Below are 27,698 nucleotides of genomic sequence, written 5' to 3' on the forward strand. Positions count from 1 at the left end.
TGAAACTGAAGCGCCTGCCACCCACACCCGCAGGATCCGGCAGGTAGGAGGCAGATGTGGGACACTGTTTTGTTTGGTTTTTTGGGTTTTTTTTTTTTTTGGTTGTTTTATTTGAAAACCCTAGGGTGTGTCCCTCACTCGCCACACCCATCCCCTACCCCCAATTTAGGACAGGACAATGCCACGCACACACACACACAAGGCTGTGAGCTGCACACAGGGACACGGGGGTTTCACTCACGACAACATTGAAAAAATATACATTATATATAGTACACCCAGGGCTCCTGTGCCCCCTCCCAGCCCCACAAGCCAGCCACAAACTGGTCATGGAGGAAGGGGAAGGACTGTAGAACCCCAGGACTTCAAGGGCAGAAGGGGAAAGAGGACAACAAAGGGAGAGAACTTGGAGAAGTGGAGGAGCAGGGATCCCCAAAGTGAAATGGAAGTAGAGGTGAGGAGATGGGAAGAGCAGCAGGGCAGGCCTAGCTGCAGGTGCCAGGGAGCACAGCCTCCCCATAGGACCGCGGAAAGGACAGGTGGAGTCTCTTGATCCCCTCCCGCCTCCCAGCCATGGCTATCAGTGCCTCCTCCCCAGTGCAGAGTTGGGCTGGTGAGTGATAGACATGGGGGAGTAATGGGGACCCCCGCCACGGGGACAGAAGGAGCTACTGGGGTCCTCCAGCCACCCCAGATGCCACAGGAGCAGCCAGGGAAGGACAGGCCCAAGGCAGGGGTGGGTGGAGGAGGAGGGGCAGGGGCGGCGCCAGGCGTGCCACAGGGGTTTCAAGAATGAAGGATGCTTGTTCGACAAGCTGCCTTCCTCTTGGTCTCTCTTCTCTCAGAATGTCCTTCTCTGTTGCTTTCCTGGGTGTCTCTGTCTCACCAGGGCAAAATTCTCTCTTGCTGTCTGGCAGAAGCCTGGCCTTAGTAGCGGTGTGGGGGGCTCTCAATGATGCGTCTCTCGTCGCTGCTCGGAGAGTCAGCTGCCTCTGAGTCACTGCTGTCCTCATCCTCCTGCTGTCCCCCAGCAGCCCCTGTGACACAGGCCTGCCGATTCTGGTAGGACTGGACAGGGCAGGAACACATGAAGAGGGATCAGAGGGCTGCCCGCATCCCAGAGCCTCTCCTCCGGGGACCACCACTCCCACCTCCTCCCCAGTCCAAACCTTCCTCCCTCCTGCCCACCAGAGATCTGCCAGTGCTTTCGTGCAAGGCCAGGTCCCTCATTGGAGGTCTTTGCTAAATGCCCTTCCTTCCCCAAAGCCACTCACCTCCATTGGGTTCACAATAATAGTGAGGGCAGAGTCGTCCCAGAAGAGGTCTGGGTCTTTGGGGTCACTGGAGGCGCCTGGGGGCCCACTGGTCCCTGCGACGCGGCGATGAAGGGAATGGATGCGCACGAGGCCCAGGATGACCATGAGTACCAGGAAGCCCACACACACCACAATGATGAGAGTCGCAGCACTGGGGACCACTGCAGGAAGAGCAGGAGGAAAATAGGACCAGGTGAGACATTGGAGGGGAAAGAGGCTGCTCCAGCATGAAAGGACCACCATCCACAATGGTCTGGGACAGGTCAAAAGCTTGAGAAGCTGAGAAAGAAACAGGTTACCAGGAAGGGCAGGGAGCAGAGCAGCTGCAGCAGGACCAAAGAACACGCAGAGAGGGAGACAAGGGCCAGGGGAGGGGATGCTCCTGGTCAGCACTGCCATGTCGGCAGACAGAGGGCAAGGACAGGAACCGTCTATGCCTTCCCCAAGACCGCACAACCTAGAAAGAGATACCCAAGAAAGGGGACAGAGCAGGGCAGCCACGTGGGATTCCCTGAGGCAACAGCACACTCACAACACCCTCCTGGAGGAGCTACTGGCCTCAACATCAGGGGCCAAGGAACAAGGAGAAGCTCCTTCATTTACTCACCTGAACTGCTCTGGTTCCTGCTCGACAACACCTCCCTCCTCCTTGTGGGCTCAAGGCTTCTGGATGTCTGGGGCATCTGCTCCTGCCCAGCCTCCCCCTGCAGTCTCCCTGTCTCCCCCTCAGCACTTCCCTTCTTCCTATCTGTCAGCCTCACTCTGATACCCAGGTTCAGGGGCATGTGGATCCTGACGGGCAGCGAGACGCGCAAGGGCACCTGCACCCGCACGCGGACCTGAGAACTGATGGCAGACAGACAGACATGCATGCACAGGTACAGGCCCAGGAAAAACATTCGGGCACACAGCTGGACAAAGGTCACCATGCCCCATACCTGAGGCAAGGCCCTGCTGGCCTGCACACCTGCCCTCACCATCCACCTGGCCACCTGAGCAAACAGTGGAAATAACACAATGGGTCTCAACATCTCCAGGAAGGCATGGAAGAGCCACAGGTGCAGAGCCAGCCACCTCCCTACCAGCTGAGCAGACCAAGTAAGCCCCTGCAGGAGGATGTAAACGCTGTAGGCTTGGGCCACCAGAGCCATGGAGGAGACAGACATGAGCACAGCCCTGCTCCCCTTCAGCACACATACAAACAGCACTCGGAGAAACACAAGGAAGCAAAGCAGGGTGGTCTCCAGCAAGTGGAGGTAGAGACCCCACAGATGCATCCACAGGCCGAGGGCCTTGGAGGGCAGCTGAGTCATGACAGGCCACATGAATCCACACCCTGCAAGACAGCTTGATTCAGGGCAATTGATCCTTTACTAAGGGACTAGTCCATGTGTGTGTCACATGAGCAAGCCCCTAGACACACACACACATGCATCACAGTCCAGCCCAGTCTCAAATTTACCTACATCCTGAGACTTTCGTGTTGAGACAGAGCAGAGCACAGAGAAGCATGTAGGCCAAAAGCCCTCCTCACCCTGGCGCAAATGACCTCCTCACCAGCCACCAGCACGCTTACACTGTCACCCACTGCAGTGCCAAGCAGGTATGTGCAGCAGGCCCTTCCTGGGCAGGACTGACAGCCACACATCTCCCAGAAGCCACCCTTTGGGCTCTCTGCCAAGTGGGTCTCCATCCTGACCTGACCCATAGCCCACTTGAGGCCTCTTGACGGACAAAGCTGACTCCCAGAGCAACATGTTGGGCAGGCTCCCGGGCACTGGCTCCACAGAGAAGATAGGCCAGGCAGGATGAACATTTCTCAACTGTCTGGGAATGGGGGAGGCGGGGCAAGAAGACAGAGCTCCCTGCCTGCCCATCTGCCTGAAATAGCTCCTTCTGTGACTCCAACTCAATGCACAAGATCACCCCAACAGCAGGGTAAGCCATTCCCAGAGTGGTCACAGCAGGTGAATTTGTGCTTAGGTACCAGAATATCAAGCCAAAATTTCTGGTATGTCCTTTCATCTATGCATTTGTCCCTCTGAGCCCTGGACTGGTGGGAAAATGCCAGACTGATCATCAGAAATAAGAAAGGATCACAAGAAAGACAAAATGCAGACACTCTGTAGGCAAACAAGTCTGGTTAACTAATTTAAAATGATCCTGGAGGCCAGGAAGATGGGAGGATTTTTAAATTAGCTGTAGATAAAAATCAAGAAGTTCAATCAATCTTTCTTGCTATATTATATTCAGTGAGTTCATTCTGCCCTTGAATGGACCCCTGCAGACAACCATCTGACTGTAAGGACAGTCTACGGCCATACCACCCTGAATGCGCCTGATCTCGTCTGACTGTAAGGACACTGTTGAAATCCTGTCCACAGCCCCATGTGGTCCTTTCCCTATGAAGCAAAAGCCTCAGGGGAGTCATCTTCCTGCTCTCAGTCTCAGTCTCCCAAGGCTTCTCTTGAAGTACCTGTTGGTTCCTATCCTACACCTCCACAACTGCTTAAGTTTCCTAACACATTTGCTGCAAGGAAGCTCAGAGTTGAAATCCTGACCCACATTTGCAATTCTGTAGAATATTACCCTGCGCATTTGATGAAATGACTTTAATCCCTGACTACATCTTGTTCTCCTTTACCCACTAACCTTTTCTCCTTACCTCCTAATTCATTTTCTTCTTAACCCTATTTCTTTTGTGAATTTTTCCAGGAAACTTCAGATTCTCATAGGAAAGAAAGTAGGGAAAGAGTGTCCAAATTTTGCTGTACACTGGAATAACATGAGGATCTTTAAGAACCACTGATGCCTGGCTGTCACCCTTAGACATCCTGATGTAATTGTTTTGGGGTGTCACTTAAATGCCAAGAGTTTTTAAAGCTCCTGAGTGATGAGGGTGTGCATCAAAGTTTGGAATAACTACATATCTTTTCCCACCCTTCTCAAACAATCTAATTCTTCCTTAACTGCCCTCCCAGGTGCCAAACTTCTCATCCTTTCCCATGCGTTTTATGCTTGCAGAGCTTCCCCTCCAAGTGCAAACTCTCCATATGCTACCCACCCCTGACCATCCCAGTTCCCACTGATCTTTGTAAAGAGCACACAGAAGACACAGAGAAACGGGCCTCCATCTCACTGGAGGAGATTATATCTCCTGCTGCTTCGGCATGATTGATCAGATATTTCGAAAGCATCATTCTGCAACAACACCCTTGGGCTCAGGCAGCGGGAGACAGGGAAGACCTGGGAGTCAGACAAAGGTCATGGAACAGGTTTGACAAAGTGAATCACCTAATGAGGCAGGCAATGTCTCTCTAAGGCCCTCAAACTCTGCCTTCTGTGCCTGCTCAGGTCAAGGTAAGGGAAGAAGCAAAGACAGATTGCAGTTATGAACTGAAATCTAGAGAGAAGCTTGGGAGACCTGAACTCCAGCTCAGAAAAGGAGGGAGGGGAGGGAGAAAGCCCCAAGGGTCCAAAAGAAAATAAAGATTTACTTCCCTACCATGTCCCTTTCTACTGAATATTATAGGACATGTGTTTGAACCTTTCTTTGCAACTTGGTTATGCTTTTGGAGGGAGCAGCAGTGGGGATTAAACTCAGTGCTTTCTTACTAAGCTATATCTGCAGCCCATTTTTTACTTTATATTTTGAGACAGGATGTTGCCAAGTTGCCCAGACTGGGCCCAAATTCGTAATCTTCCTGCCTTAGCCTCATACAGGGCTGAGATTACAGGCATGAACCACCACACCCAGCTTTGGTTCTACCAGGGCTGAGGGCCATTTTAGGGTACAGGCTCTTGGTATGACACCATCTGGATTCCAATCCTGGCTCTACCTTCTTCCTAGTTGTGTAACCTTGCATAAGGTGTTTGACCTTTCTGTGCCTCCATTTCTTTGCACTTAAATGGAATAACTCTAATACCTATTTCAAATGTTTTGTAATGACTAGATAAAATCATATGTGTGTAAACATGGTGAAGGGCACAGAATGAAAGCTCCTCGTGTCTAACGACCTTATTCTTACCATTCCATTGAAATGAGTAGGTTCCTGATAGTGTTCTGTGACCATGAACTTCTCCCAAGAAAGCATTTGTGAACTCCTTGGGGAATTGCTTCGGAGCCCATTGCACAACCTTCTGACACTCTTCAAAAGTGACAAGTCTGAGAGTGGGTTCCGTGTTTACAAAATTAAAATGACTTTCAGAGCAAATTCTGTCTAAAGAAAATGATTAAGTTGGATAATTCCAAACTTGGCCAAAGGCAAAGTGTGTCCCAACAGTGACAAAAATAAATACATCTTATAGCTTGACTTTGAAGACAACTCTAAAATACAATCCCAAAAGTCACTTTCAGCTAGGCACTGTGTCGGATGCCTGTAATCCCAGCCCTGAGAAGGCTGAGGCAGGAAGATCATTGCAAGTTTGAGACTAGCCTGGGCTACAAAGTGAGCTCAAGGCCCAACTGAACTGTATAATAAGACTCTGTCTTTTTAAAAAAAAGTCACTTTCAGCACTATCAATATCATTTTTCAGTTTTAGTAATGTGTGGAAAGACTGGCTTTATAATATTAAAAATAATAGCTTATAAAATAGTTTGATTGTGGGCTGGGGATTTAGCTCAGCGGCATAAGCGCCTTCCTTGCAAATGTGCAGTCGTGAGTTCGGTCCCTGGTACCCATAAAAACGAAAAAAGGCAAAAAAAAAAAAAAAACAGTTTGATTGCAACTTAATAAAAAGAAGAAAAAAGATGATAGAAAAAGACCAGAACATAATATACCATATTAAGAGTGGTCTTCTCTGTGATAGAAGCCTAGCTCACTGCTCCTCTTCATACTTGTGTTTTCTGATATTTCTACAGTTAAGCAATTCTTATATTGTGGAAAAAAATTGTTCCACTGATAAAGGACCATGGACAGAACACAAGATTGCTTTGAAGGCAGCATCCCATCCAGAGGTAAACTTTCGGAAATCTTTTTTTCAGAAATATTCTGACAACTTTGCAGATAGCATGTAAATATAGCATCTCTCTCCTTGAAGAAAGAACAGTATCAATCCTATAATTCAAATAGCATTTTAAGATAGTGCTAGAACCCTGTGGGTGCTTGATAAATGTCTTATAGCTTTGTTACAGAGGATCTCTAGGTCTAGAACTAATTTTATATGGCAGGGGCTCAGTAGGAATAGCAGAGACACCCACGTCCACAATGACTATGATTACAGGCAAAGTACCCTACAATGACAGGTTAATGACGGTTGAAGGGATAAGTCTGAAGCTGCTCACAAAGCATGCACCACATGAAACAGAATCCACTGCTCCACCCTGCGCCTCCCACCCCAAGGGCAAAGCCGGGGATGCCGTGCCCACCCCTCCCTGCCTAGCCGGCCTCAGCTTACGTACTGGAGTTCCGGTGGGAGCTGGCTAGGCTGTGCCCAGCCATCTCAGGAGGAGGCTGGTGACCACGGTGCAGGAACTGCTGGGAGCTGAGCACGTGACTGGGGTGGGCCACCCGGTTCATGCTGTGCAATACGTTCACCTGGGCAGAGGAAATGATCCATGGCACACACTTCTCACCTCCAGATCCCAGCTCTGCCTCTTAACTGTCACCCCACATCTCCTCCTCTACCCAGGGCCAGACCAGGAGTCCTCCAGGCTTTAGTGTTCCTGCCCATGAGCCACAGATTTGAGTCCAATCCCCACTGGCTCCTTGCTGTGGAGGGAGGAGCTATGGGAGAAAGACTTCTCTGGGTACCTCCACAATGAATTCATTGCTGGAATAGCGGCCATTCATTTCTGAGCAGGACAGCCGGAACTTCCTTGCATAGAGGGCAGCTCCATGTCTCAGCCGATAATGAGCCTGCCTCAGGATCTCTTCATACACAGTGATGCTCTCCACACCTATGGAACAGGGATGCAAGTGCAGGTGCCAGCAAAGGCAGGCTTGGGAAGCACTCTCTTGCTCAATTCCACCTGACACCATCAGGCAAAGCCGGAGAAGGGGTCAGCCCCATCCCTGCAGGGTGTTCACTGAGCTCCCAGAGGAAAAAATGCCCTGCCCTCTGCTCTACTCTGGTGCACTGGGGTACAGTGAGCAAGATTCTGTTTCCTGCTTTGCCCTTTTTGGCCAGCTCTGTGGCTTCTGGGAAGGAAAGAAAGAAGCACGGCAGAAGAGAGATGACCAGCAGGAAGAAAACAGAGAGAAAACACACAGCCTCAGTGAGGCTGGAAAGGCATGGGAACAGGAGGAGATGGTCATATGCATATGCTTCATTCTCCCACCCAGAAGGCCCTGCAGATTATTCTTCTGGAAACCACTAGCTCACCCCTCCCCACCATTCATTAATGGATGATGACTCAACTCAAAGTAACACTGTGTTCAGGAGCTGAGTGAGCTGGAAGATAGAGAAGGTGACCAATAAACCAAATAGCTAGAGAATTCAGAAGTTCACTGAGAAGCCTGAGCTTAAAGAGCAGAGGAACGACAGAGGTCTGGAGGGAAACCAAAGTGAAATCACAGGCAGAGGTGAGTCCAGATGGGGAAGAGAGGAGAACATACAGAGCCTACAACCCAGCACACTTCCCCAGGAGCAACCTGGAAGCCAGAGGACTTTCCATATGGGAAGTACAAATGCCACTTGCTCACCTCCCTGGGCCTGGATGGAGGACCCACATGCTTACTCTGAGGAAGGGCACACGCACACAGAGCATAGGCTCTCGGCCCCACTAACCAGCAATGGTAAGGTAGGCAGATGTGTTGGTGAGCTCCAGCCCTCGCTGCTGCAAGGATGCCATGTCCAAGAGCAGGCTTTCTCGCTCAGGGTCCAGGTCATCTCCCACCAGAGAAATTTCACAGCCATCCAGGTTGTGCACAATCTCATCCGACATGCGTGTGTCTGTCACTGGATGGGAGAGAATCAGTGTCTGGGTCAGAGCCGGCCTCACTGAGGTTCTGAGACCTGGCCATCACCATCAGGTCATGGCCACATTTCTGCCCCTTCCAAGGGCTTTCCATAAGGAAATGAGTACCACTTTGAAGAAATTATTATGCATGCATTCATTACACCCATGAGTCTCTTAAGGGTAAGACGTTGTAGTCATGCTAACACATGGAGTAGTCACTCTCCATTTCCAGCCCCACATTTTCTCCCTCATTCTGCTTCCAGACATTATCCCCTGCCCTGGATGTCCCCTCCTGGAGCCATCCTCACCCGTGCCCTGCCAACTTTCATCTTTCTTGGCCTCCACTTGGTGAGAAATGGAGCAAGTGATTTGAAGATCAGGGAACAGAGGGACACCTTCAGGTCCCTCAAAGTCCACAGCAGGGCGGGCAAAATGGGCAGTGCCACTTAGGAGGATCTGGGGAGCATCAGGCTGAAGTACCACCACATAGCCCTCCACTTCAGGGATGGAGACACAGGATTCTTCGCTGAAGCACCTACAAGAGAGAGGGACAACAGACCACTTGTGACCCCAACACTCTCTCCCTTGAAATCATCGTTTCATCACTCTGGGCCTCTACCTCTACAGCAAAGCACCCCTATCGGGGGCAGGGGAGACAGTACATCCACACCTCAACCCTATAACAAAGTTGTAGGGGGTCAAGAACAAAAGGTAAGACAGCTCCAACCTATGGGGGTGATGATATCATCTGTGTTGTACCCCAGAATTACAGAACATCTATCAAATTCTATCTCAATAAAAAAAGAAATTGAACTGACAAAAATGTATACATACACATAGTTCTTTCTCTATGAGGTGAAAAAATATATATAGGCTCAATATACGATCTGGCAGATGTTGTCCTCAAAATATAAGGCAGGGGATTTATCAAAGGACATCCACTCCCTTAGAGTGTCTTCCACTCCCATCAATATCAGAGAAACTGATAAAGGGCTGAGATAATCTGAACTTGAACCTAGACCCACCAGCCAGCACCGGCTGCCTGATCTGGGTGTCAGTCCTAGAGGACTCCACCATGCCCAACCAAGCACAGGGCAGCTGCCCAGTACCCAGGCTTCCAGGACCAACGCCAGCCCTACTGTTTGCCAGCAGCAATGACACCTAACCAATTCACTGCATTTGCTGGCTTATGAACCACTGTGCCCATGTCAATTTATTATAACCTTGTTTCCATGCTGTAGAATAGGGAGAAAAAAATAAAGCTCTTAGATCAAGTATCAGGCACACACAAGAAATTATGTGTCAAAGGCAAGACTTACATCCCTTCTTATTCCAAGTCCACTGATTTTCACTAAACCACAGCTACGATTTGCGCCTGGGTTGGCACCAGGGAAATGTATTTATAAAGAAATTTCCTGCTTTGGTTTGAATGTATTCCCTAAAAAGTATGTGTTGAAAATTTAATCTTGAATATAACAGTGTTGCTAAAGGAGACCTAATAGGGCTCATCAGTGTATTAAGGCTGATTATAAAAGGACTGAAACTTCAAGTTTGATCTCTCTCTCTCTCTCTCTCTCTCTCTCTCTCTCTCTCTCTCTCTCTCTCTCTCTCTCTGCCACCATGAAATGATGATAGCAAGACAGCCCTCATCGAATGCCCGGCCCTTTATAAGTCACTTAGTCCCAGGGATTCCATCACAGCAGCACAAAACTGACCAGGACAGGAGACCAAAGAAGTGAGGCTGCTGTGAGAAGTGCTTAAGAATGTGGAAGCAGCTTCGGGCCTGGCAGCGGGGAAAGGCTGGGACACTTTGGAAGGGAATGCTGGGAGAAGCTCATGTGGCCACAACAGACCATAAAGGATGATTCTGTGAAGGTTCAAAGAGAGGAACTGTAGGAAATGCATGAAACGTCTTAGAAATTATCTAACAGTTCATCATCAAAACATTGGTAGAACTATGTGCAGTAATACAGTTATTCTGAGAGAGTCTCCCTAAAAAATGAGGACTATCTTACTGAAAGCCATGAAGACTATCCTGCTATAAATTGGCCAAAAAAATGGCTAAATTATGTTCATTTCTGAGAGTTTTGTGGAAGACAGCATTAAAGAACAATGAACCAGAAAGAAAATGCCAAGCAAAATACTGAAGGAGCTGAGTGGCTACTTTAACCACACTCAGTAAAATGAGAAGGGGAAGAAATGATTTAAAGGCTCCGTTTACCATTAAAAGGGAAACAGATCTTAGGGACTTGAAGGGTTCCCAGAATAACCAAGTAAAAACTGAAAATGTGTGTCGCAATATGGCCAAGCGACCCTCTGATGAAGGGGGTTGCAAGGATAGAAGGAAGCAAGGTGCTATTCATCAAGCCATTTCAGAGATCTTCAGAACAGCCAACGATACCCACAAGAAACTGGCATTCACAGCCCTGTGCCATCATGGGTCTCTGTTCCCTACATTCTGGAGCAGTGCCCTTGGCCACAGCTCAGTCATCTAGGATGCAGTCTGGACCACAGCTCCAAAGGGAACAGGGAGAAAGCCATGGTGGCACCCATGTGGTGCTACCTCGTCATCAGCTCAGAATGAAGAGCTGTGGGGGCATGGCTTCCTCCACTTGATGTCAAAGGATGTCTCAGACAGCCTGCAGACCCAAGCAGAGACTTGTCACTGAGGAAAGCCACCATTGAGTGCTTCCTAGGTAATACTGAGGAGCAGAACTATGAGCTAAAAGTCTCCACTAGTGTAGAGTTGCCATAGTGACCTCAGAATTACATAAAGCTACTAGCGTGCAACACTGGGCCTGCAAGAATTGACAGGTGCTACAAGGCCTGAGCCCAGCCAAGCCATGCAAGTGGGGCTGTCCAAGGCCTTGAGGACTAAACTCCCACGCAGTATGTCCAGAAGGTGGTCCATGAAGTTAAAGACTACTCTGGTGTCTCAAGATTTAATGTCACTCGCCCTGTTAGCCTTTGGACTGCTTGAGACCAGTTAGCTTTTCTTTTCTTTTCTTTTCCTTCCTTGTTGCTCCCTTTTGGAATGGGAGTGTCTATCCCAAGCTGATCCCACCACAGTATTTTGAAAATAAGTAACTTTACTTTCACAGGCTCATAGATGGAGAGGAATTTTCCCTTGATGAATTGTGCCTTGAATCTCACCCATATCTTACTCATATGAGACTCTCAACTCTGGACTTTGAGTTGGTGTTGGAATAAGACAAGACTTTGGGGTTACTGGGACAGAATTCATGTATTTCCCATGTGAGAAGATGATAAATTTGGAGGGACCTGGAGCAGAAGGTTACGATTTAAAGGTCCTCCCAGAACTTAACCTCCAATGGAGTGTTGTTAAAAGGTGAGGGTCTGACAAGAGGTATTTAGGTCATGAAAACTGCACTCATAGAAATGAATGCATTAAATGTGACTAGAGGAGGACTGAAGTAGCAACTCTTCTGTCTCTGTCTCTCCCTCCTTTCCTCCCTCCTCCTTTGCCTTCCCACCCCTTCCCCTCTCTGCTGTTCCACCAGCAGTGCCACAGCGAGGAGTCCCTCAACAGATAAATCACCCAGCCTCAGGTATCCTGTCATAGCAGCATAGAACGAGCTAAGACATCCTCCTTGATCAAGGAGATTTCACAAGAGTTAGTCATTTAGGAGTGGGAACTCCAATGCAAACATTTGGGCTAACAAATGACTTTGCAGAGAGAGCTGTAATTATTAATGTTACTGAGCATCCCTGGCTTAGTTGCTCAAGAAGCAGGTATGATGAGCTCAAGGCCCCTGATGTTTCCAACATCCAAGGCTTGCCAGGTTCCTGTGCTGCACAGAGTAGGGCCTGTGAAGGAGGAGAAGATACTGCCTCTGCAGGAAGCAGAATGGGTGGTGAGGAGCACTCTAAAGAGAAGAGAGGAGTTGAAGCAGGTGCAGATGCAGCTCACTGGGGCAGTGCCTGTCAGTCTGTGTGTAGGCTTGGGCTTCATCCTCAGACAGACAGACACACACACACACACACACACACACACACACACACACACACAGAAGGAAGAAAAGCAAAGAGGGAGGAAAAGAGAAAGGAAGGCAAGCATACATGGTTGAGAATGCAATGTCATCTGTAAACCGAGCATGGTGTTGCACATCTGTAATCCACACTCTGGGAGGCTGAAACAGGAGGCTGGCAAGTTCAAGCCTATCCTTGGAAACTTAAGGATTTAGCAAGGCCCAATCTCAAAATAAAAATTTACAAAAGGACTGGAGATGTAGCTCAGTGTGAAAGCCCCCTGGTTTTGCTCTTCATTACCATAAAAAAAAAATCCAACTTTTAGTTTTATACCATGGACAAAAAGTCATTGATGTCTTTTTTTTTTTTACCAGGGAGTACGCTGACAAAAAGTCTGATTTAAGACCACCACAGGAGGGAGAATGAACTAAAACTCGATCAAGTAGTTGAGAGACTGTGCAACAGCCAGGTGTGAGGTCACAGAAATGGAAAAAGACAGGACAGATTCCAGACACCTGCACAAAGTAGGGTCAGGTGACCTGGGAACTGACTGGGCACAGAAGATAAAGAGGGAGGAGCCAAAAATGCCTGGGAGTTTCAAGCCTCAATGAAGCAAGAATAGAGACACCAATAGAAAGACAAGTTAGGGGCCAGGCTTGGTGACGCACGCTTGTAACCCCAGCATTAGAGTGCTCTGTCAATCTCTCTCTCTCTCTCTCTTTCTCCTCTACATTTTTTCCCCAATGCTCAGGGAAATATTAAGATGACAGCAACCATGACGTAAGCCTAAACATGGAAAAACAGATCCGTCTTTCTTAACCTCATAAGAAAATGTCAAGGCCTCTTCCCTCCTCTAAAGGAGGGTACGGGTTTTACAGCCTTGGACAAGCCTCCATTCAAGCCTGAAAGAAGCAGGAGGAATTCAGATGAGCCAATAACAGAGAATGTCAACTCCTCCCCTGTGAGGAGTCTTTCTGCTGAGCTCCACCAGGGCTCCCAGCACCCTCCCTTCAGATGTGGCTCCTGAGGACGCTGAAGTGAAAGAGGAGGTGCCCTAAGGGATGAAGCCCTCCACAACTGTATGGTAACCCTTTAACAACTGGAGTTCTGAGAAGAGCACAGCAAGAGCCCACTAGGCTCGAATCCGCACCTGCAAGTCCTCAATTGCCATGCCTGCCCTTCAGCTCCATGCCAAAACCATGCACTATGGACCAGCGGCCCAACTCCCAAAAGTCACTGCCTATGCCTCCTACCACCCTAAGTGTGCGGCTTGAGAATGAGGCCCACTGACCAGTGGCTCAGAGCCCTCAGGACAAGTCAGAGATATATATTTCAGATAGCTGGAGAAACTGAAGCATAGTAGGAAGAATGCAAGAATCCTGTCTCCCAAATCATGTAATGTACCCACTTGATGGCAGTATCTGCAAAAAACAGGCCCGTTACCATGATAAAGGGTGAAAATCCCTTCATACACAACAGTCAACTTTTACAGACTAGGTGCTCTGATAGGCTTTTTTTTTTTTAAACAATGTCTTACTACATAATTTAGATTGGTTTGAACTAACTATGTAGCCCAGGCTGGCCTCGAACTCATGCCGATCATCCTGCCTCAGCTCCGAAATGCTGGGATTATAGACATGCACCACCACACCTGGTTTCTGGTAGGCATTCAGTCTGGATTATATTGCTTAGTTCTCATAATGATTCCTTTAGTTAGAATCTATTACTACACCTCATTTGTTAATTTTATTTAAAAAGCTAGTAACAGATCTTGTGTCCTTTATTATTTAAGTTCTCATTGTTGCTCATTCTGTACATTTTAAGTACATGTTTGCTTAAACTCTGAAATAATCTAGACTTTTTCTTTTAAAGAATTCAAAACCATTCACCTAGAATTCAGAGGAAAGCAAACTTTTTCTGTAAAGGACCAGATAGTACATATTCCTGTCTTTTTAGTCCCTATGCAGCCTGTGCTCCAATCCTTGGGTCATACTGTGTTCCGATAAAACTATGTTTACAAAACAGACAGAAGCCTGGGACCAGTGGTTGCCAAACCCTAAATTTGGATCCTTACATTTATTTGCCTTGCATGATCTTAGTGAAACAGGATTAAAATAGACAAAGCAAACCCGAGTTCATCCTCTGCCCAACGTCATCCAGCCAATTACTGTCGAGTCAGATTAACTCAGGTCCCCAGCTCCCGGTCTCTCTGTCCCACTTTACATGTCATCCAGGGACTACTGAAAACGCCAGATAATGAGTTGCTCTTTGGGAAATCAGGCACATCTCCCAACATTACCGTGTGACCTTCAGCAAGTCAACCATCCTCTCTGGGGACTCAGAAAAGGACACAACATGTGGGAGGTAAGACCAACTCTGGGTGACATTTTAGGCCAACTAGGGAGACCCTGGCCTGCTCTACTACCCCGCCCACCCCACACTCACTTGACGGCAGTGGTGAGGCGCAGGGGCCTGACGCCGGGCGTGGCAAAGCGCAGAGTGTTCATGTAAGCCACATGCTGCAGGGCATGGTTGAAGGTCTCCACATCATCCCCCTCCAGGGTGAGCAGGGACTGCGAGGGGTTCACGTGGACCTGGGCCCCAGACACAGACACAGCTGAGAGCAGGACCAAGAGGTCAAGGGAGGAAGGAGTGCAGGTGGAGAGGTGGGGCAGGGGAGGGGCAGGGGCCATGCCGAAAGACAGGGTTGGGGGAAGGTCTATACCTTCATGCCTTTGCCCAGGCTCTCGAAATCCCTATAGTCCAGCCCCTCCCGACATGCATAGAGGCACTCGATGACCTCGCGGCTCTCCAGGCGACCTGAGCGCACGCTGAAACCAGCCAGGTAGCCATGGAAGTAGTGATGGATCGGCAAGGGGTCTCCTAGGGCAGGAACACAGGGGCAGGCCAGGCGGTAAAAGGAAGAAAGAGGAGAGGAGGACGGGTTGTGGAGGGGGCTTACGAAAAGGAGAGAAAGGATCAGCAGGCTGACAAATAAGTGGGAGGGATTTAGAAAGAAAAAGAAGGAAAGAGATTAGAGGTGAGAGCGATGTGAAGATAAGGATGTGCTGGAGATGGGAGAGAAATGGGGCAAGACGAGCTGGGGTGCAGCTCAGGGACAGAGCGCTGGCCTAGCATGTGCAAGGCCCGGGGTCCCAGTCCAGCACTGCAAAGAGAAAAGGAGGTGCAGAAGAGCGGGCAAAGCCAAGGAAAAAGAAAGGTGAAAAAAGGAAGCAACAGAAGGAGAGAGAAAATAAAGATACAAGATGGAAGGGAGGAGAAACAAAAAGGACAGGAGACCGCAGGAGAGTGTTCCCTCGAGTGACATGCAAGGAGCCGAGGATAAGTATGTGTGAGCTTCGCAGACGCCCAGATCTTCCCTTCCTGCGTGTTTGCCTCCTGCCACCTCCTTTCTACCAGGAAAGCCAGCGCGGATGCCCTTCCTGCATTCTGTGGGCAGGAAAAACACCTAGTATCCAGCCTCGATGCTCCAGGTAGAGCCTACCTGGCTGACATTCTTGAGGCTCTGCCCCCTGGTGGCCTGTGAAGTAATAACTAGAGAGGCCGGATGACATTTAGGAAAGAGCATATAGATCAGAAACTCAAGAGGAGAACTGTGGGGTCTCCAGTCCTTACACACAGAGTACCTTGGGCAGGGTCTGTACTGTTGTCTCCTCCCTTTTCTTTCTCTTTGTTCTTCTCCTCTGAGGACAGAAAAAGTGGTACTGATTTCAAGGTGTGGGGACGGACGGACAAGAATGAGAAGCCCTCACACCCCCTACGACTTGCAGTCTCTCAGCTGAGTCTCAACCCTACTTTGGTGCCCAAATTTCCCAGGCCTCTTATAGACACCCCCCCCCCAAATACATTGCAGAGGAAGCATGAGAGCCTGGCACATACACACACTCCCAGGAAAAAATATAAAAGAAATGGCTAAAAGTGGGTCAGCTGATGCCATTCTCAAGGGTCACAGTCCCCAGCAGGACAATGGGTGGTGAAAATCTGCATCATTGTGACAGACCAGAGTGGGAACAACCTGAAGTTGCAGTAAGTGAGATTCTGTGGACACCCGAGAAGGGAATTCTGCCAAGTCAGAAGGTGGGTGGGGACATGGGAGGCCATGGTGTCCCCAGTGGTCATGCTTCAGAATAACCCGCCCAACTTCAGGGATATTTGGGAGGTAGGAAGAGGCTCCCATGCTTTTCACCAGCCTCTCTCCCCTCACCACCCCAAAACTTCTGATCTTGGCTGAAAGAAGGGGAACCTACCAGTCCAACAGGCCCCAATCATGAGTGCAGGCTCCCTCCGGGGTGGGTGGATGAGGCCATTGTCGTGGATGAGGGCAGGATCGAAGGAGATGCCGTCAGCATACAGTGTGACTGTGGGGAACTCAAGGTTCAGAGCATAGTGATGCCACTCGTCATCACAGACCTTGAGGAGCAGGATGAGGGCAAAAAAATTGCAGTTACTTCTTCTGCAGGAACCAACCCCAAGGGTAGCCCATCTCACAGGAGACTGGAAGCCCTACATATTCCCGCTTCTACCAAGCTCAGATCAAAGAATAATATTTTTGTCCAAAATCTACTGGGTAACCAAGGTGGTATGGAAAATTCCACTAGTCAGGTAAACTTTTAAAACTATAGCATGGAATGCAAGCCTGTGAGCCTAGCTATGAAGAAGGCTGAGGCAGAGAAGGATGGCTGGAAGCCAGGAGCTCTAGACTCCATAGCAAGACACCATCTCAAAAAACAAAAATATACTATAAGCATAAAATTATGCTATGGACAAATTTCTTCAAAAATATTTATGTACATATGTCCGGCACTGGAATCACCGGGGCAGTGGCTACTCAGCAGGAACCACTGAAACAAACATTCCTTCCCTTTGCAGATTCTCTTAGGGTCAGTCAACTGGAGATGGAAACAGGGAGGAGAGCACGGGGAACTGGCTTTATCACCTTCCCTCAGGGCTCAGACCGAGGCCCTTTATCCTCCTCCTCTTCAGTCTCTTCCTCAGGCTACCTCATCTGCCCCACAGGCTGAGACTACATGTTTATGCTGATAATTCCAAAATCTCCTTCTGTAACTCAGAACCCCCTCCTGAATGCTGGACTTCCACTCAGATGTCTCACAGGCAACTCAAGTTTAACAAGTGTGCAGGGAGTCCTTGCCCTTCCCCCACTGCGCCAGTTTGCCCAGAATATGATGGATGCCACCATCCATCCAGCAGCTGGGCTGGGAGACAGCATTGGTCCCGTCCTTTCCCCTCAACCTCCGTGTCCAACCCATCAGCAGACACACACACACACACACACACACACACTATCTCCTCCAACTAAAATGTAAGCTTACTGAAAGGAAAGATTTTCTTCTATCCAATACTCTTTGTATCACCAGAACCTAAAGAATGACAGGAACTTAATTGCATTTACTAGATTTGCTTTTTAATAAACTAAAGTTAAGGCAACATTGATCAGGCCATATGACCAGTATTAGCAACATGGGGGAAAGTGGCAGGCTCTCCTTACAAGAGTGCCACACACAGCACAAGGTCTGAAACAGCCAGAAACTGTCCACCTCGGGATTTTTTAAGTCCTTATTTTCTCTTTCTCTTTTAGTCTTTGCCTTTCATTTTTGCTTTTCATTTGTTTATTCACCCAGAACTTGAAGGAAATTACAAGATAAAACCTGAAACGAGTCCTCACTAGTCCTTGTGAGCTTGAAAGATGAATAAAGAAAAGGCTGCTTAGCCAGGCATGGTGGCACAAACATGTAATCTCAGAACTCTCGAGGCTGAGGCAGGGGGATCACGAGTTTGAACCCATCCTTGATAATTAACTTAGTAAGACCCTGTCTAAAAATTAAAAGTGGTTGGAGATGTAGATTCGTGCAAAAGCACTGGGTTCAATCTCCAGTATCAAAAATAAAGATAGAGGCTGTCACTGTTGGCTCAAGAGAGGACTTAAATTTTTTTTTTTTTTTTTTTTTTGTCTTTTTTCCTTTTTTTCGGTATCAGGGATCGAACTCACGACTGCCTGCTTACAAGGCAGGCACTTATGCCGCTGAGCTAAATCCCCAGCCCCTGGACTTAAATTTTTTGTCTGTTTCTATCTATCCTTTATAATATGTATAGTAAATTTCCAATTTGCAGCATTCGAGTTGCAGACTGTCACAGATACAATCAGACCTCACATTCTGAACATTCTATATACGTGAACAAATTATGGCAGTAACTCGTGTTTGCCAGAAAAGCTCATTTATTTACAGTATTGTGTGTGTTTGCATGTGTGGCTTTTATGCTCTACACTGTGTATTTGTGTCAAAGGTATAGTCAAATTTATAAATGAATGGACTTACGAACATTTTCCAGGAACCAAACTCATTCATAAATCAGGGATTTACTGTATAAAGTGCTTTCAGTTGATAAAGTTCTACTATCTAATTTAATCCTACAAATACCCAGAGGTATCTAATTCTTTTTATCCCCATTTAATAAGTTGTTTTAAAACCCTGAAGCTTAGACACATTAACCAAGACTTCATAGGCAACAAACTCCCTGGCAGCAAACCCCATCTGCACACCTCATCCTGGCTTATTTCTTGGTTACAACTCTAAGAGACAGGGACACTGCCAGTTAGGATTCTAGATAAGAAGGCAATTAAATAAAACATGGGGGGAGGTGCCAGGATGGGCCTAGGGTTGGCAGGAACTCTTTGCCAGGAACTCTATTTAATCCCTGGAGACTTCCCTAGAGTCCAAGACTTGGAAGGAGAGAACAAGAGATCCTGGAGCTCCGTGATCAGGACTGAGAGGAGATGAGAGAGGACCCGCAACAGCCCAGGAAATGCTGACCCCTGCCCTGGAGCCCTTCAAGATGTTTACACCCACCTAGCCCCTGGCCCCGAATTGGCTCACCTGTTCCAGCTTCCAGAGGAACTTCACAGGGCGGGCGCTCTCGAGCAGGGGCCAATAGAGGAAGGCAATTCTGCAACCGTGGACAGTCAGTGAGTAGTGAGAGAAACCATCCTCTGAGGGGACAGGATAGGGACAGAGTCAGGCACAGGCCTAAGCAGGAACAAACTCAAAACAGTAGTACGGAGCTAATGAGTTAAGAGCAGGGATTCTCTTAATCTCTCTTATGTTTTCATGTTTTCATTTCCTTCTTCTCTTGTGTTCTCCACCTCTGTCTTTCTGTCTCTCTTTTTCTCTCTGTCTCTGTCTCTCTCTTTCTCTCTCTCTCTCTCTCTCTCTCTCTCTCTCTCTCTCTCTCTCTCTCTATCACACACACACACATACACTCCAGTCCAAGTATAACTAGGGCTCCTTGGGCTCTGGTTGGCCAGCGGTGAACACTGACCCACCTGGTCCTCTGGTTCATACAGACACCATGGGTCACAACCCCATTCAAATCAACAGAAATGAGGGCAGATAAGTGGCTGGAAACAAAAGAGCAGGTCAAGGCTGAGCCCTCCCTGGAGGATGTGTCACTGCAGTTGAGGGAAGACAAATACTTGGAGAAGGAGCACTTAGCCCTTTGAGGAAAAGGATGGGCCAACAATGAAAGAGAAAGAAATGGGCTCCCTGTGTCCCAGACTCTTCCCCTGCAATGGAGGGGCTTTCATAAGAGCAGAGATGGGGGCAACCCACTACCTGATGGGATGCAGTGCGACTGACTAGGTAACTAATAATGAAAATGAAAATGATGGAGAGGAATTCTATTATAGTAAACACAGGGTTCCAGTGTGTCATGTTGGGGATAAATCACAAAAGGTCAAAGAGTGTGAGAGCTAGCACTGATCCAGGTGTGGTGCTGCAGGCCTGTAATCCCAGCTATTTGGGAGGCTTATGCAGCATAATTGCAAGTTCTTGGCCAGCCTGAGCAACTTAACAAGACCCTCTCTCAAAGAGGAAAGAAGGAAGGAAGGAAGGAAGGAAGGAAGGAAGGAAGGAAGGAAGGAAGGAAGGAAGGAAGGAAAAAGAGGAAAGGAAGTTGCCCTGGAAATTCCCAAATGAAGAGAAGGGAAATGACCTGGGCAGTGACAGATGCTGGACAAGAAGCCAGCTTCCCACTCAAAATGAGCACTCTGAGGAAGGCTCACCATTCTGGACTGTGTTACACACAATGGTTTCCTCTTCTTTCTTGCTTTCCTTCTTACTGGGAGTTGCACCATGCTTCATCCAGAAAGACAGCGTAAAGTGGTCACTGAGGCTCTCCTGGGGTCCAGAGCCAAGCCCAGCTGTGCTTCCCAGGGGCACCTGCACAGCCTGAGTGCCGTTGAACCAATAGATGAGGCTGCTATCTTGGCTGTAGTGCACTGACAGCCCTGCTGTCCAGTTGGCACTGGGGCCTGGCATGGGCAGCAGGTCCACCTCCCCAGTGGCCGCACCTATGGAAGCCCAAAAGACACAAGTGTCAGTGCTGAGAGGCACAAAGAAGGGATGGGGAGGAGGCAGGAGGAGAGTGAGGGGGCAAGATTTCCTCCAGCTAGTCTCACCTCCTTGTGGCCTTGTGGCCTTGCGGCCTTTTGGAGACCAGGGACAGATGTACCTCTCACCTAGGAATCTCCACCCAGTCAACCTGTGAGCCAGCTCTTTGGCTCTTCCTATAACCGTCCCCTGATCTATTTGGTGATTCAAGCAACAATTATGCATCTTTGCCAAACATATCTACCTGCTTTTTGGGTCACAGCACCTGCAGATATGCATACTTGCCCAGAGCCAAAAGAGATGGAAGGCAGATTCTCAGGAAAGGGGAGAGGATGGATGGTGAGGGACCCGCCTGGGAGAGTGCTGGAGGAGGGGCACACGCACCGCAGAGTTTCCGCAGGGCCCTCTCTGAGTAATTATCTCGGTCACAGCCCTTGGCCACGTGGCTGGTCTGCAACTCTATGGTGGCCTGAATGTTCCAGAGTGGCTCATCACAAGTCTCCAGGCGGATACCAGGGAACAAAGCCAAGCTCCCTGCACCTGGGGCATATTCGATCCTTTTGTTCCAGCCTGCACAGGGAGATAAAGAGGAGAGTAGAGAGAGAAGGTAAGCACCCTCTGCTGTCCATCCTCCTCTTCCTGGGGCCACTTCCGGTCTGTGACACTGGGAAAATGGTCCACAAATATCTCTTCAACCCTTAGCCGAGTCCCTATGACTGTCACAAAGAGGAGAGAGGGAAGCCAAAGTGAAAGGTGATTCATATGATTCACAGGGCCGAGCCCCTCACCTTGCCAGCTGGGCTTACAGGTGGGCTTCACCTGGATCTCCACCTCGGCGTCATCTGCTGCCCGCTTCTTCCCACAGTCGTAGGCCGTCACTGTGAACTTGTAGAGCTTCTCTCCACTATACTGCAGTTTCTCTGTGTTCTCGATGTTCCCTGGGGTGGGAGTGGGGTAGCAGGGACAGAGTCAGGTGCACTAGAGAAAGTCCAGGAGGCAAAGGGAAGATTAAATGCTACAGTTGGGCAGCAGGTAAATTAGGCAGCAGGAAGCAGGGTGAAGAAAGGCTATACAGCAGGAAAGGAGGGTGGCATGAGGGTCTGAGAGGCAAGAGAAGGAAAGAGCACCGTCCCGAAGGCTGTGGGTGCACAGGGGCTGGCAGCTGGGGGCCCAGGAGTAGACTCACCATCGTTGTCAATGAGGAAGGGGGTATTGGGGGTGAGGATCTCGTAGTAGCAGATCTGACTGTACTGGGGGGAGCAGTCGCCATCGATGGCTTCCACTCGCAGGATGCGATCGTAGAGCTTGCCCTCGGTCACTGCAGCACGGTATAGACGCTCCACAAACACTGGGGCAAACTCGTTCACATCATTGACCCGCACATGTACAGTGGCCCTGTATGAACCAGAGCAGGGGGACAGACATGGCAGGAGGCATGAGAGGAAATCTAGACGTGAAGCCAAAGCAAGGGGGAGCCAATCTATCCATTAGCTCGCTCACTGCTAGCACAGGGCACCAGGCCATGCCAAAGTCATGCCAGAGGCCAGCCACACAATCAGCAGGCCCAAGGAGAGGAGGCTGATGTAAGGGGACAGGAACAGGCCCCAGGAGGCATTGGAGCCCACTCCAATGACTGCTGCACAGCAAGCTGTAAATTAGGGGCCATGATGAGGATGAGACAAAATCCAGCAGACCAGATCCAACAGGATAATCGGATAATCGCTGGAGAGGCAGCATAAAAGCCAAATGAAAACCAGTCCCAAGGGAAGTAACACTAGAATGAAAGCTGTAACGCAGCTCATGACAGGCTGAGCAGTTCGGGTGAGCAGTGGCTGCCATCCCTGCATGGGCAGCTCAGCCTTGGCCTCTCCCTGCTCATCCTCCTTCCTGGCAAGCAGATCTGGGCTGAGCCTTTCATGCTGAGCTTTACCCCTGGCCAAAATCCAGGCTCCCGAGGCCCAGAGGCAAAGGTCCTATCTCTAAATGGGCAACTGAGTCACAAAGAGCATGTCATTGCTAATGCCTCATAGTGCTCAGCAATCCTGACTGCTATGCTAAAATAAGGAGTAAACTGGATCAGATGTAGATGTCTGGGACCCAAGCCTCCTTGGTACCCCACCCCACCTAGAAGAGCACGTGTGTGTCTCTGGGTGTGAGTGTAAGTACACAACAAATCGTATGCATGGTGTACTCTCTAAATACCCTGGCTCCGCCAGTTGAAAGGGATCTAGATGTGTGCTGAGCATGCTTAACCTATTCCTCCTCTTCCTCCTCCTTATCCCCCCATGACTCCCACATTTCCAGCCCTTTGCTGTGGGGCAGGCACTTTTTACACAAACTATCCCCTATAGGGCTGGGGTGTAGCTCAGTGGTAGCGCACTTGCACGAAACCCTGGTTCCATCCTCAGCACCACAAAAAATTTTTAAAAATCTTCATTAATCTTCACAGCAACATTTCCATTCTATACACAGGGAAAACTAGATTCAGAAAGGCTACATAAATTGTCCAAAGCTGTGAAGGCAAGGCCAGTTTAGACCCCACAGAATTCTACTAGAGATCCCTAAACCCTGGCAATAGCAGGGTGGGGTGGACAGTCAGTGAAGCATGGACTGAGGAGGGTGAGGGGTGCAGGAGCAGGAAGGTGGACCTCAGGCCAACCAGGCAGGGGACAGGCCTTCCTCACTTGTGGGACTTCTTGGTATTGGCCCCATCAGGGCCCTCGCCACAGTCGTAGGCCTGGATGGTGAAGGTGTGCTCCTTCTGGGCCTCACAGTCCACTGGTTCCTTGGCCCGGATCAGTCCCTCTCCTGTTGCCTTGTCCAGGATCACAGCCTCAAAGGGTACCCCAGATCCATGGAGCCGGAAGCCACAGATCTCACCTGGTAAGGGAGAAAGGAGGAGGAAAGGAAGGCCTGAGGCTCCTACCCAGCTGTGGCTGCTCCTTCCCATCCCTGGGCACCTGCCTCCTAGGTCCAGCTCTACCTCTCCACCTCTTTTCTTGTAACCATGAAAGTGTCAGTGATTAGATGTACAATCCCAACCACTCCAACCCAGCTTCCCTGAGCAGCAGCTTCTAGGAGCCGCCAGCCCTGAGGTCTGGCAGAATCAAAACATGTTCAATACCTGTTTGCCCAGAATCTCCTCCTACTCCACCCTTCTCCTGCTCCCTCTGCCTCCCACCCCTTTTGGTCTGTCCCACCTGCTCTGCAGCCCCAGCCCCAATTACCTGCATAGCGTAGAGGGGCATCTTTGTCCAAGGCGAAGAGTGGCGGGTTCAGCAGGACAGTATTGTCGTTCTCCATGACAATGCCCTGGTACTCTGCCTCGATCCATGGTTTGTGCTTGTTGGCTGGCCCAGCCCCAGGGGAAAGAGAAAAAGAGCCTGTGAGTGGGACCCCCATCCCCAACACAACCCTCGTGGAACGAGACACCTCACTCCCTGCCAGAGCACTGGCAGGAGCAAAGGCTGAGGACAAGCAATCAGCTACACAAGGAGCCCAAAAGTCCGTGGAAAGCCACCACCTTACCCAACCACAGGACAGTTCCCATGGCAGCTGCCTGCCCTTGAAGTAAAGGGATACTATCTCTTCTGGTAACCATGGTTAGGGATGAAGAATCTCCCTACCCCGTCAGTACAGGGGATTAAACCCAGGTCCTTAGTGAGCTACACTCCCAGCCCTTTTTTTTTTCATCTTGAGACAAGGTCTCACTAAATCACTCAGTTGCCCAGGCTGGGCTTGAACGGGGATCCTCCTGCCTCATCTTCCCAGAATACTGGGTTTACAGGTGTGCAACCACACCCAGCTTGGTCAAAGAATCTTTGGGGACTTCACTTGCTGGAGAATGGAGACTGAGAACTGTCTTCATTGGAAAGGCCCTGGAGGCTGGGGATTTAGCTCAGCGGCATAAGCGCCTGCCTTGCAAGCAGTCAGTTGTGAGTTCGATCCCCGGTACCGATAAAAAAAAAGAAAAAGACCAAAAAAAAAAAAAAAAAAAAAGGAAAGGCCCTGGACAGGAAAAGAATCAATAAAGGGCAGAGTAAAGACTTAGAAGTTGCCTGAGATTTTGACCATTTTTCCTCTCCCCCACCCCACTTCACTTCACACTTCTCCCATAACAGATGAAGAAGTGAAAGGAAAGAAGCAAAGGTATATAGGACAGAGGGAGGGACAGCAAGGGCCAGATCAGAGCAAGGAATCAACGCCAAATGGCAACACAGCAGAGCCCTCGTCCTAAGGGATTATTGAGCTGGCCTAGAAACACAGCCAATCCCTCCCTGTTCCCACTCCCACTCCCAAGAGAACAGTCACAACCAGCACAGCACTGTGTCTTCTACAAGGTTCCAAACACCACGCTCCCTGACCCTACCTAGGACACAGACCCAAAACTTAACCCCAATTCAGAATCCACGCCACCCCTCTGCCCTTCAGCCACCAGCCAAGTGAGGATGGCAGTGGGACTATTTCCTCACCTCCTGCCACACGCAGCTAATGAGTCTGTGTCTGGTCCCCAGGAAGAATCACCCACTAACCTGGTGGGGCTTCCAGAAAGTGAAGGGAATCCTCAGGCTCCTCGGGTTCCCTCCCCTCTCCCTCCCTCAGCCCCAGCCTCCTCTGCGGGTGCTGCCTGATCCCATCTTGCCCATGAGCCAGCAAAGCCCATTGATGACAGCACATCAGCTGCACAAAAGTGGGAGAGGATGGATTATTGGGGGAAATTGAGTCATCAAACCTCATCCTTAGGATCTCATGGTGAGCAAGAAATCCTGATTGCCACCCGTTCTCCTCCAACCATACCCCAGCAGGCTCCTTGCCATCTGTGCACCTGCCCCTGCCCCTCTCTCACTGATGACCACCAGAGCCCCTTCCCTAATGGCTGGGGGAAAGCCACAAGACGGTGCACAAGAGGCCGCACAGGAAGTGGCAGGAGGCTCAGGAGCCAGGCTGAGGCACTGGGGCCAGGAGCTCCCACCAGAAGAGGGGAGAGCAGACCGAAAGGCTGAGGCGGGGCAGGGCAGAGCTGGGCGTCCTCTCCACAGCCCACCTTCCAGCCTGCTGCTCTCCTGCTCCCTGAGCCTCCTGGGGCCCCCTGCTCCCCGCCCTTGGCCCTGTGTCTTGTGTCCTTCTCTGTCACTCATTCAGGGCTCTCTGGCTACCCCCCATCTTCTCACCTTTCGCCCTGCTTTTCTTTCCATCCCTCCCTCTCTGCCTCCACCTTTACCCTTTGCATCCCCTTGGTCCCCTCCCACGCCTTACCTTCCTCACCGTCTTCCCGTCTTCCCAGCTTCCCCTCTCCCCACTCACGCAGCACCCCACACACCCACTCCTGTGCTCCCCACCTTCCTCCCTCCCACCTACCTGGCCCCCACCCCACGATCCTGCTGTGCCTCCCTCTGTCCCTCTGCCGGCTTCTGCCAGCCCATTAACATCCGCTGTCTGCCGGGGAGGGCAGCTCTGTAACCCACACCCCAGCTGGTGCACGCAGGAGGGTACGAGGGCAGGGACCACGCCAAAACATACGTGCTCCGAATTGCAGTTTCTCCCCAGGATGGGAGGGAGACAGAGCAGACGCGCGTCTGCCCATGGCACACGCTTTGCTTCGTGTGTGCGCACACCCCAGGGAAGGCAGGAACCCAGGAGGGGAGGGGTACATAGACCCCTGGGTCAAGTCCTTAGAGGCCCGAGATGCCCACCAGCCCCCCCCCGGGGGGGTGGGAATAGGACCACATGGGAGCAAGAGGACCAGAGAGCACATGGGTAGAGATGAGCCAGGGGCAGGATGGCCCTGGGAGAGAGGCAGCTAGGAAGGAAGTAGGTTTGGGGAAGGGATGGGAAGGGGGGCTGATGAAGAGCCACCTGTCAGATGCCAGAAAGCCAGGGCGCCTCACCCCGCCCCACCCCCAAGTCGCTCTCCAGACCCTTGGTTCAGCGCCCCCACCCCCACGCACTCACCTTTGTTGCCATAACTGGGTGGGAGCAGAGAGGCCAGCAGGAGGGACAGAAGCAGCAGGCTCATGGTGCGCGGCGGGGGAGGCAGGGCTGGACCTGGCAACCGCTGTCCCCTGGGAGCCGCAAGCCTGCTAATTACCCCTCGGGAGGGATGCAGGGGTTCCCCTAGGAGGAGAGGGCAGGGGGCAGTGACAGAGAGAGCCTGCTGCCTGTGCTAGTCCATAGAGCAGGCCTGGCGGATGCCGGTCTGGTGGCTAAGAGGGGGACCTGCTGTGGCTTCTTCCCGAGCCCTCTGAGCCCAGCGTCCTCTCTCTCACTGCCACCCCATCCCCTCTACTGCAGGATGACGTCAGCACGGCCAGGCCAGGATTGATGGGGCCCCTGGCCAATCGGGTGACTGGGGGCGCCAGGTGCTGCAGGGGGGGAGGGAGCCAATGGGACTGGGGTGCAGAGGCGGGAGAACGTGTTAGGGTTTTTTCCCGGGACTGCAATTTGGGGGAGCAGAGGAACTGCGGGGGCTGGGGAGGAAGCTGGGAAGCCATAGAGAGGGCGGGAGACCGAGGGACAATGGGAGAGGGAGATGCTAGAAGCTTGGGAGTGGGAACGGAGATGTTAGCAGAGGGTGGCCAGGAGCGGCAGCATTCACGACACGCACACCCACACCCCCGACTCTGCATTAACCTCTTTTCCATCAGCTAGTGCCTTCTGCGTGCCTTCCGGGAACTGCGAAGTAAAACCTTCAGCCTGAACCGGAGAGATGCTAGCATTTCAGTTCCCAGCCCAGGCGGCAAAGGAAACCGTGAGAGGGTCAGGCGGGGACTGGGAAGGGCACTGGCACTGGCCAGGGAGAGTCACACAGTTGTGCCCTCCCCTCAGGCACACACGCCTGTGAGGACGGGTCACACAGCTGGAATGTCAGGCTGACCTCCCTACCTTCCCCTTCCCCACCTGAAACCATGACGGAGCAGCCCAGCAGCTTGGAAAGCCAGACACCTTTGGGTTTCAGAGAGAAGTGCACAGGCAGGGAAAGGGCACACAGTCGTTTTGCACACCACTGTGGGAACACAGCTGCTAAGGGTCTGCAAGGGTGACTCAGGGGAGGGAACCCCTGGGTCC

General features: G+C 50.5%; 1 protein-coding gene across 2 annotated transcripts; it reads right to left on the reverse strand.

The window, feature by feature from the left end:
- Positions 1–67: 67 nt before the first annotated feature.
- Positions 68–26,923, reverse strand: Clstn3 (calsyntenin 3). 2 transcript variants are annotated; one of them, XM_003463231.5, is made up of 18 exons: positions 26,586–26,923; positions 23,861–23,983; positions 23,318–23,513; positions 21,820–22,028; positions 21,422–21,571; positions 21,018–21,203; positions 20,306–20,593; positions 19,122–19,234; positions 16,476–16,638; positions 15,855–15,911; positions 14,933–15,090; positions 14,653–14,801; positions 8,526–8,752; positions 8,046–8,216; positions 7,070–7,215; positions 6,718–6,853; positions 1,275–1,477; positions 68–1,068 (listed from the first exon to the last, which is right to left on the reverse strand). In XM_003463231.5, exons 1-18 carry the CDS (start codon positions 26,647–26,649, stop codon positions 928–930), a joined length of 2,880 nt encoding a protein of 959 aa, XP_003463279.1. In that variant the 5' UTR covers positions 26,650–26,923; the 3' UTR covers positions 68–927. The 2 variants fall into 2 exon arrangements, with proteins under 2 accessions (XP_003463279.1, XP_023417914.1); XM_023562146.2 differs by lacking the exon at positions 15,855–15,911.
- Between the last annotated feature and the right edge of the window lie 775 nt (positions 26,924–27,698).

The sequence above is a fragment of the Cavia porcellus genome, unplaced genomic scaffold (genome assembly GCF_034190915.1).
Source record: "Cavia porcellus strain 051 isolate PalLab524CR breed Dunkin Hartley unplaced genomic scaffold, mCavPor4.1 scaffold_27, whole genome shotgun sequence".
Classification (NCBI taxonomy): domain Eukaryota; kingdom Metazoa; phylum Chordata; class Mammalia; order Rodentia; family Caviidae; genus Cavia; species Cavia porcellus.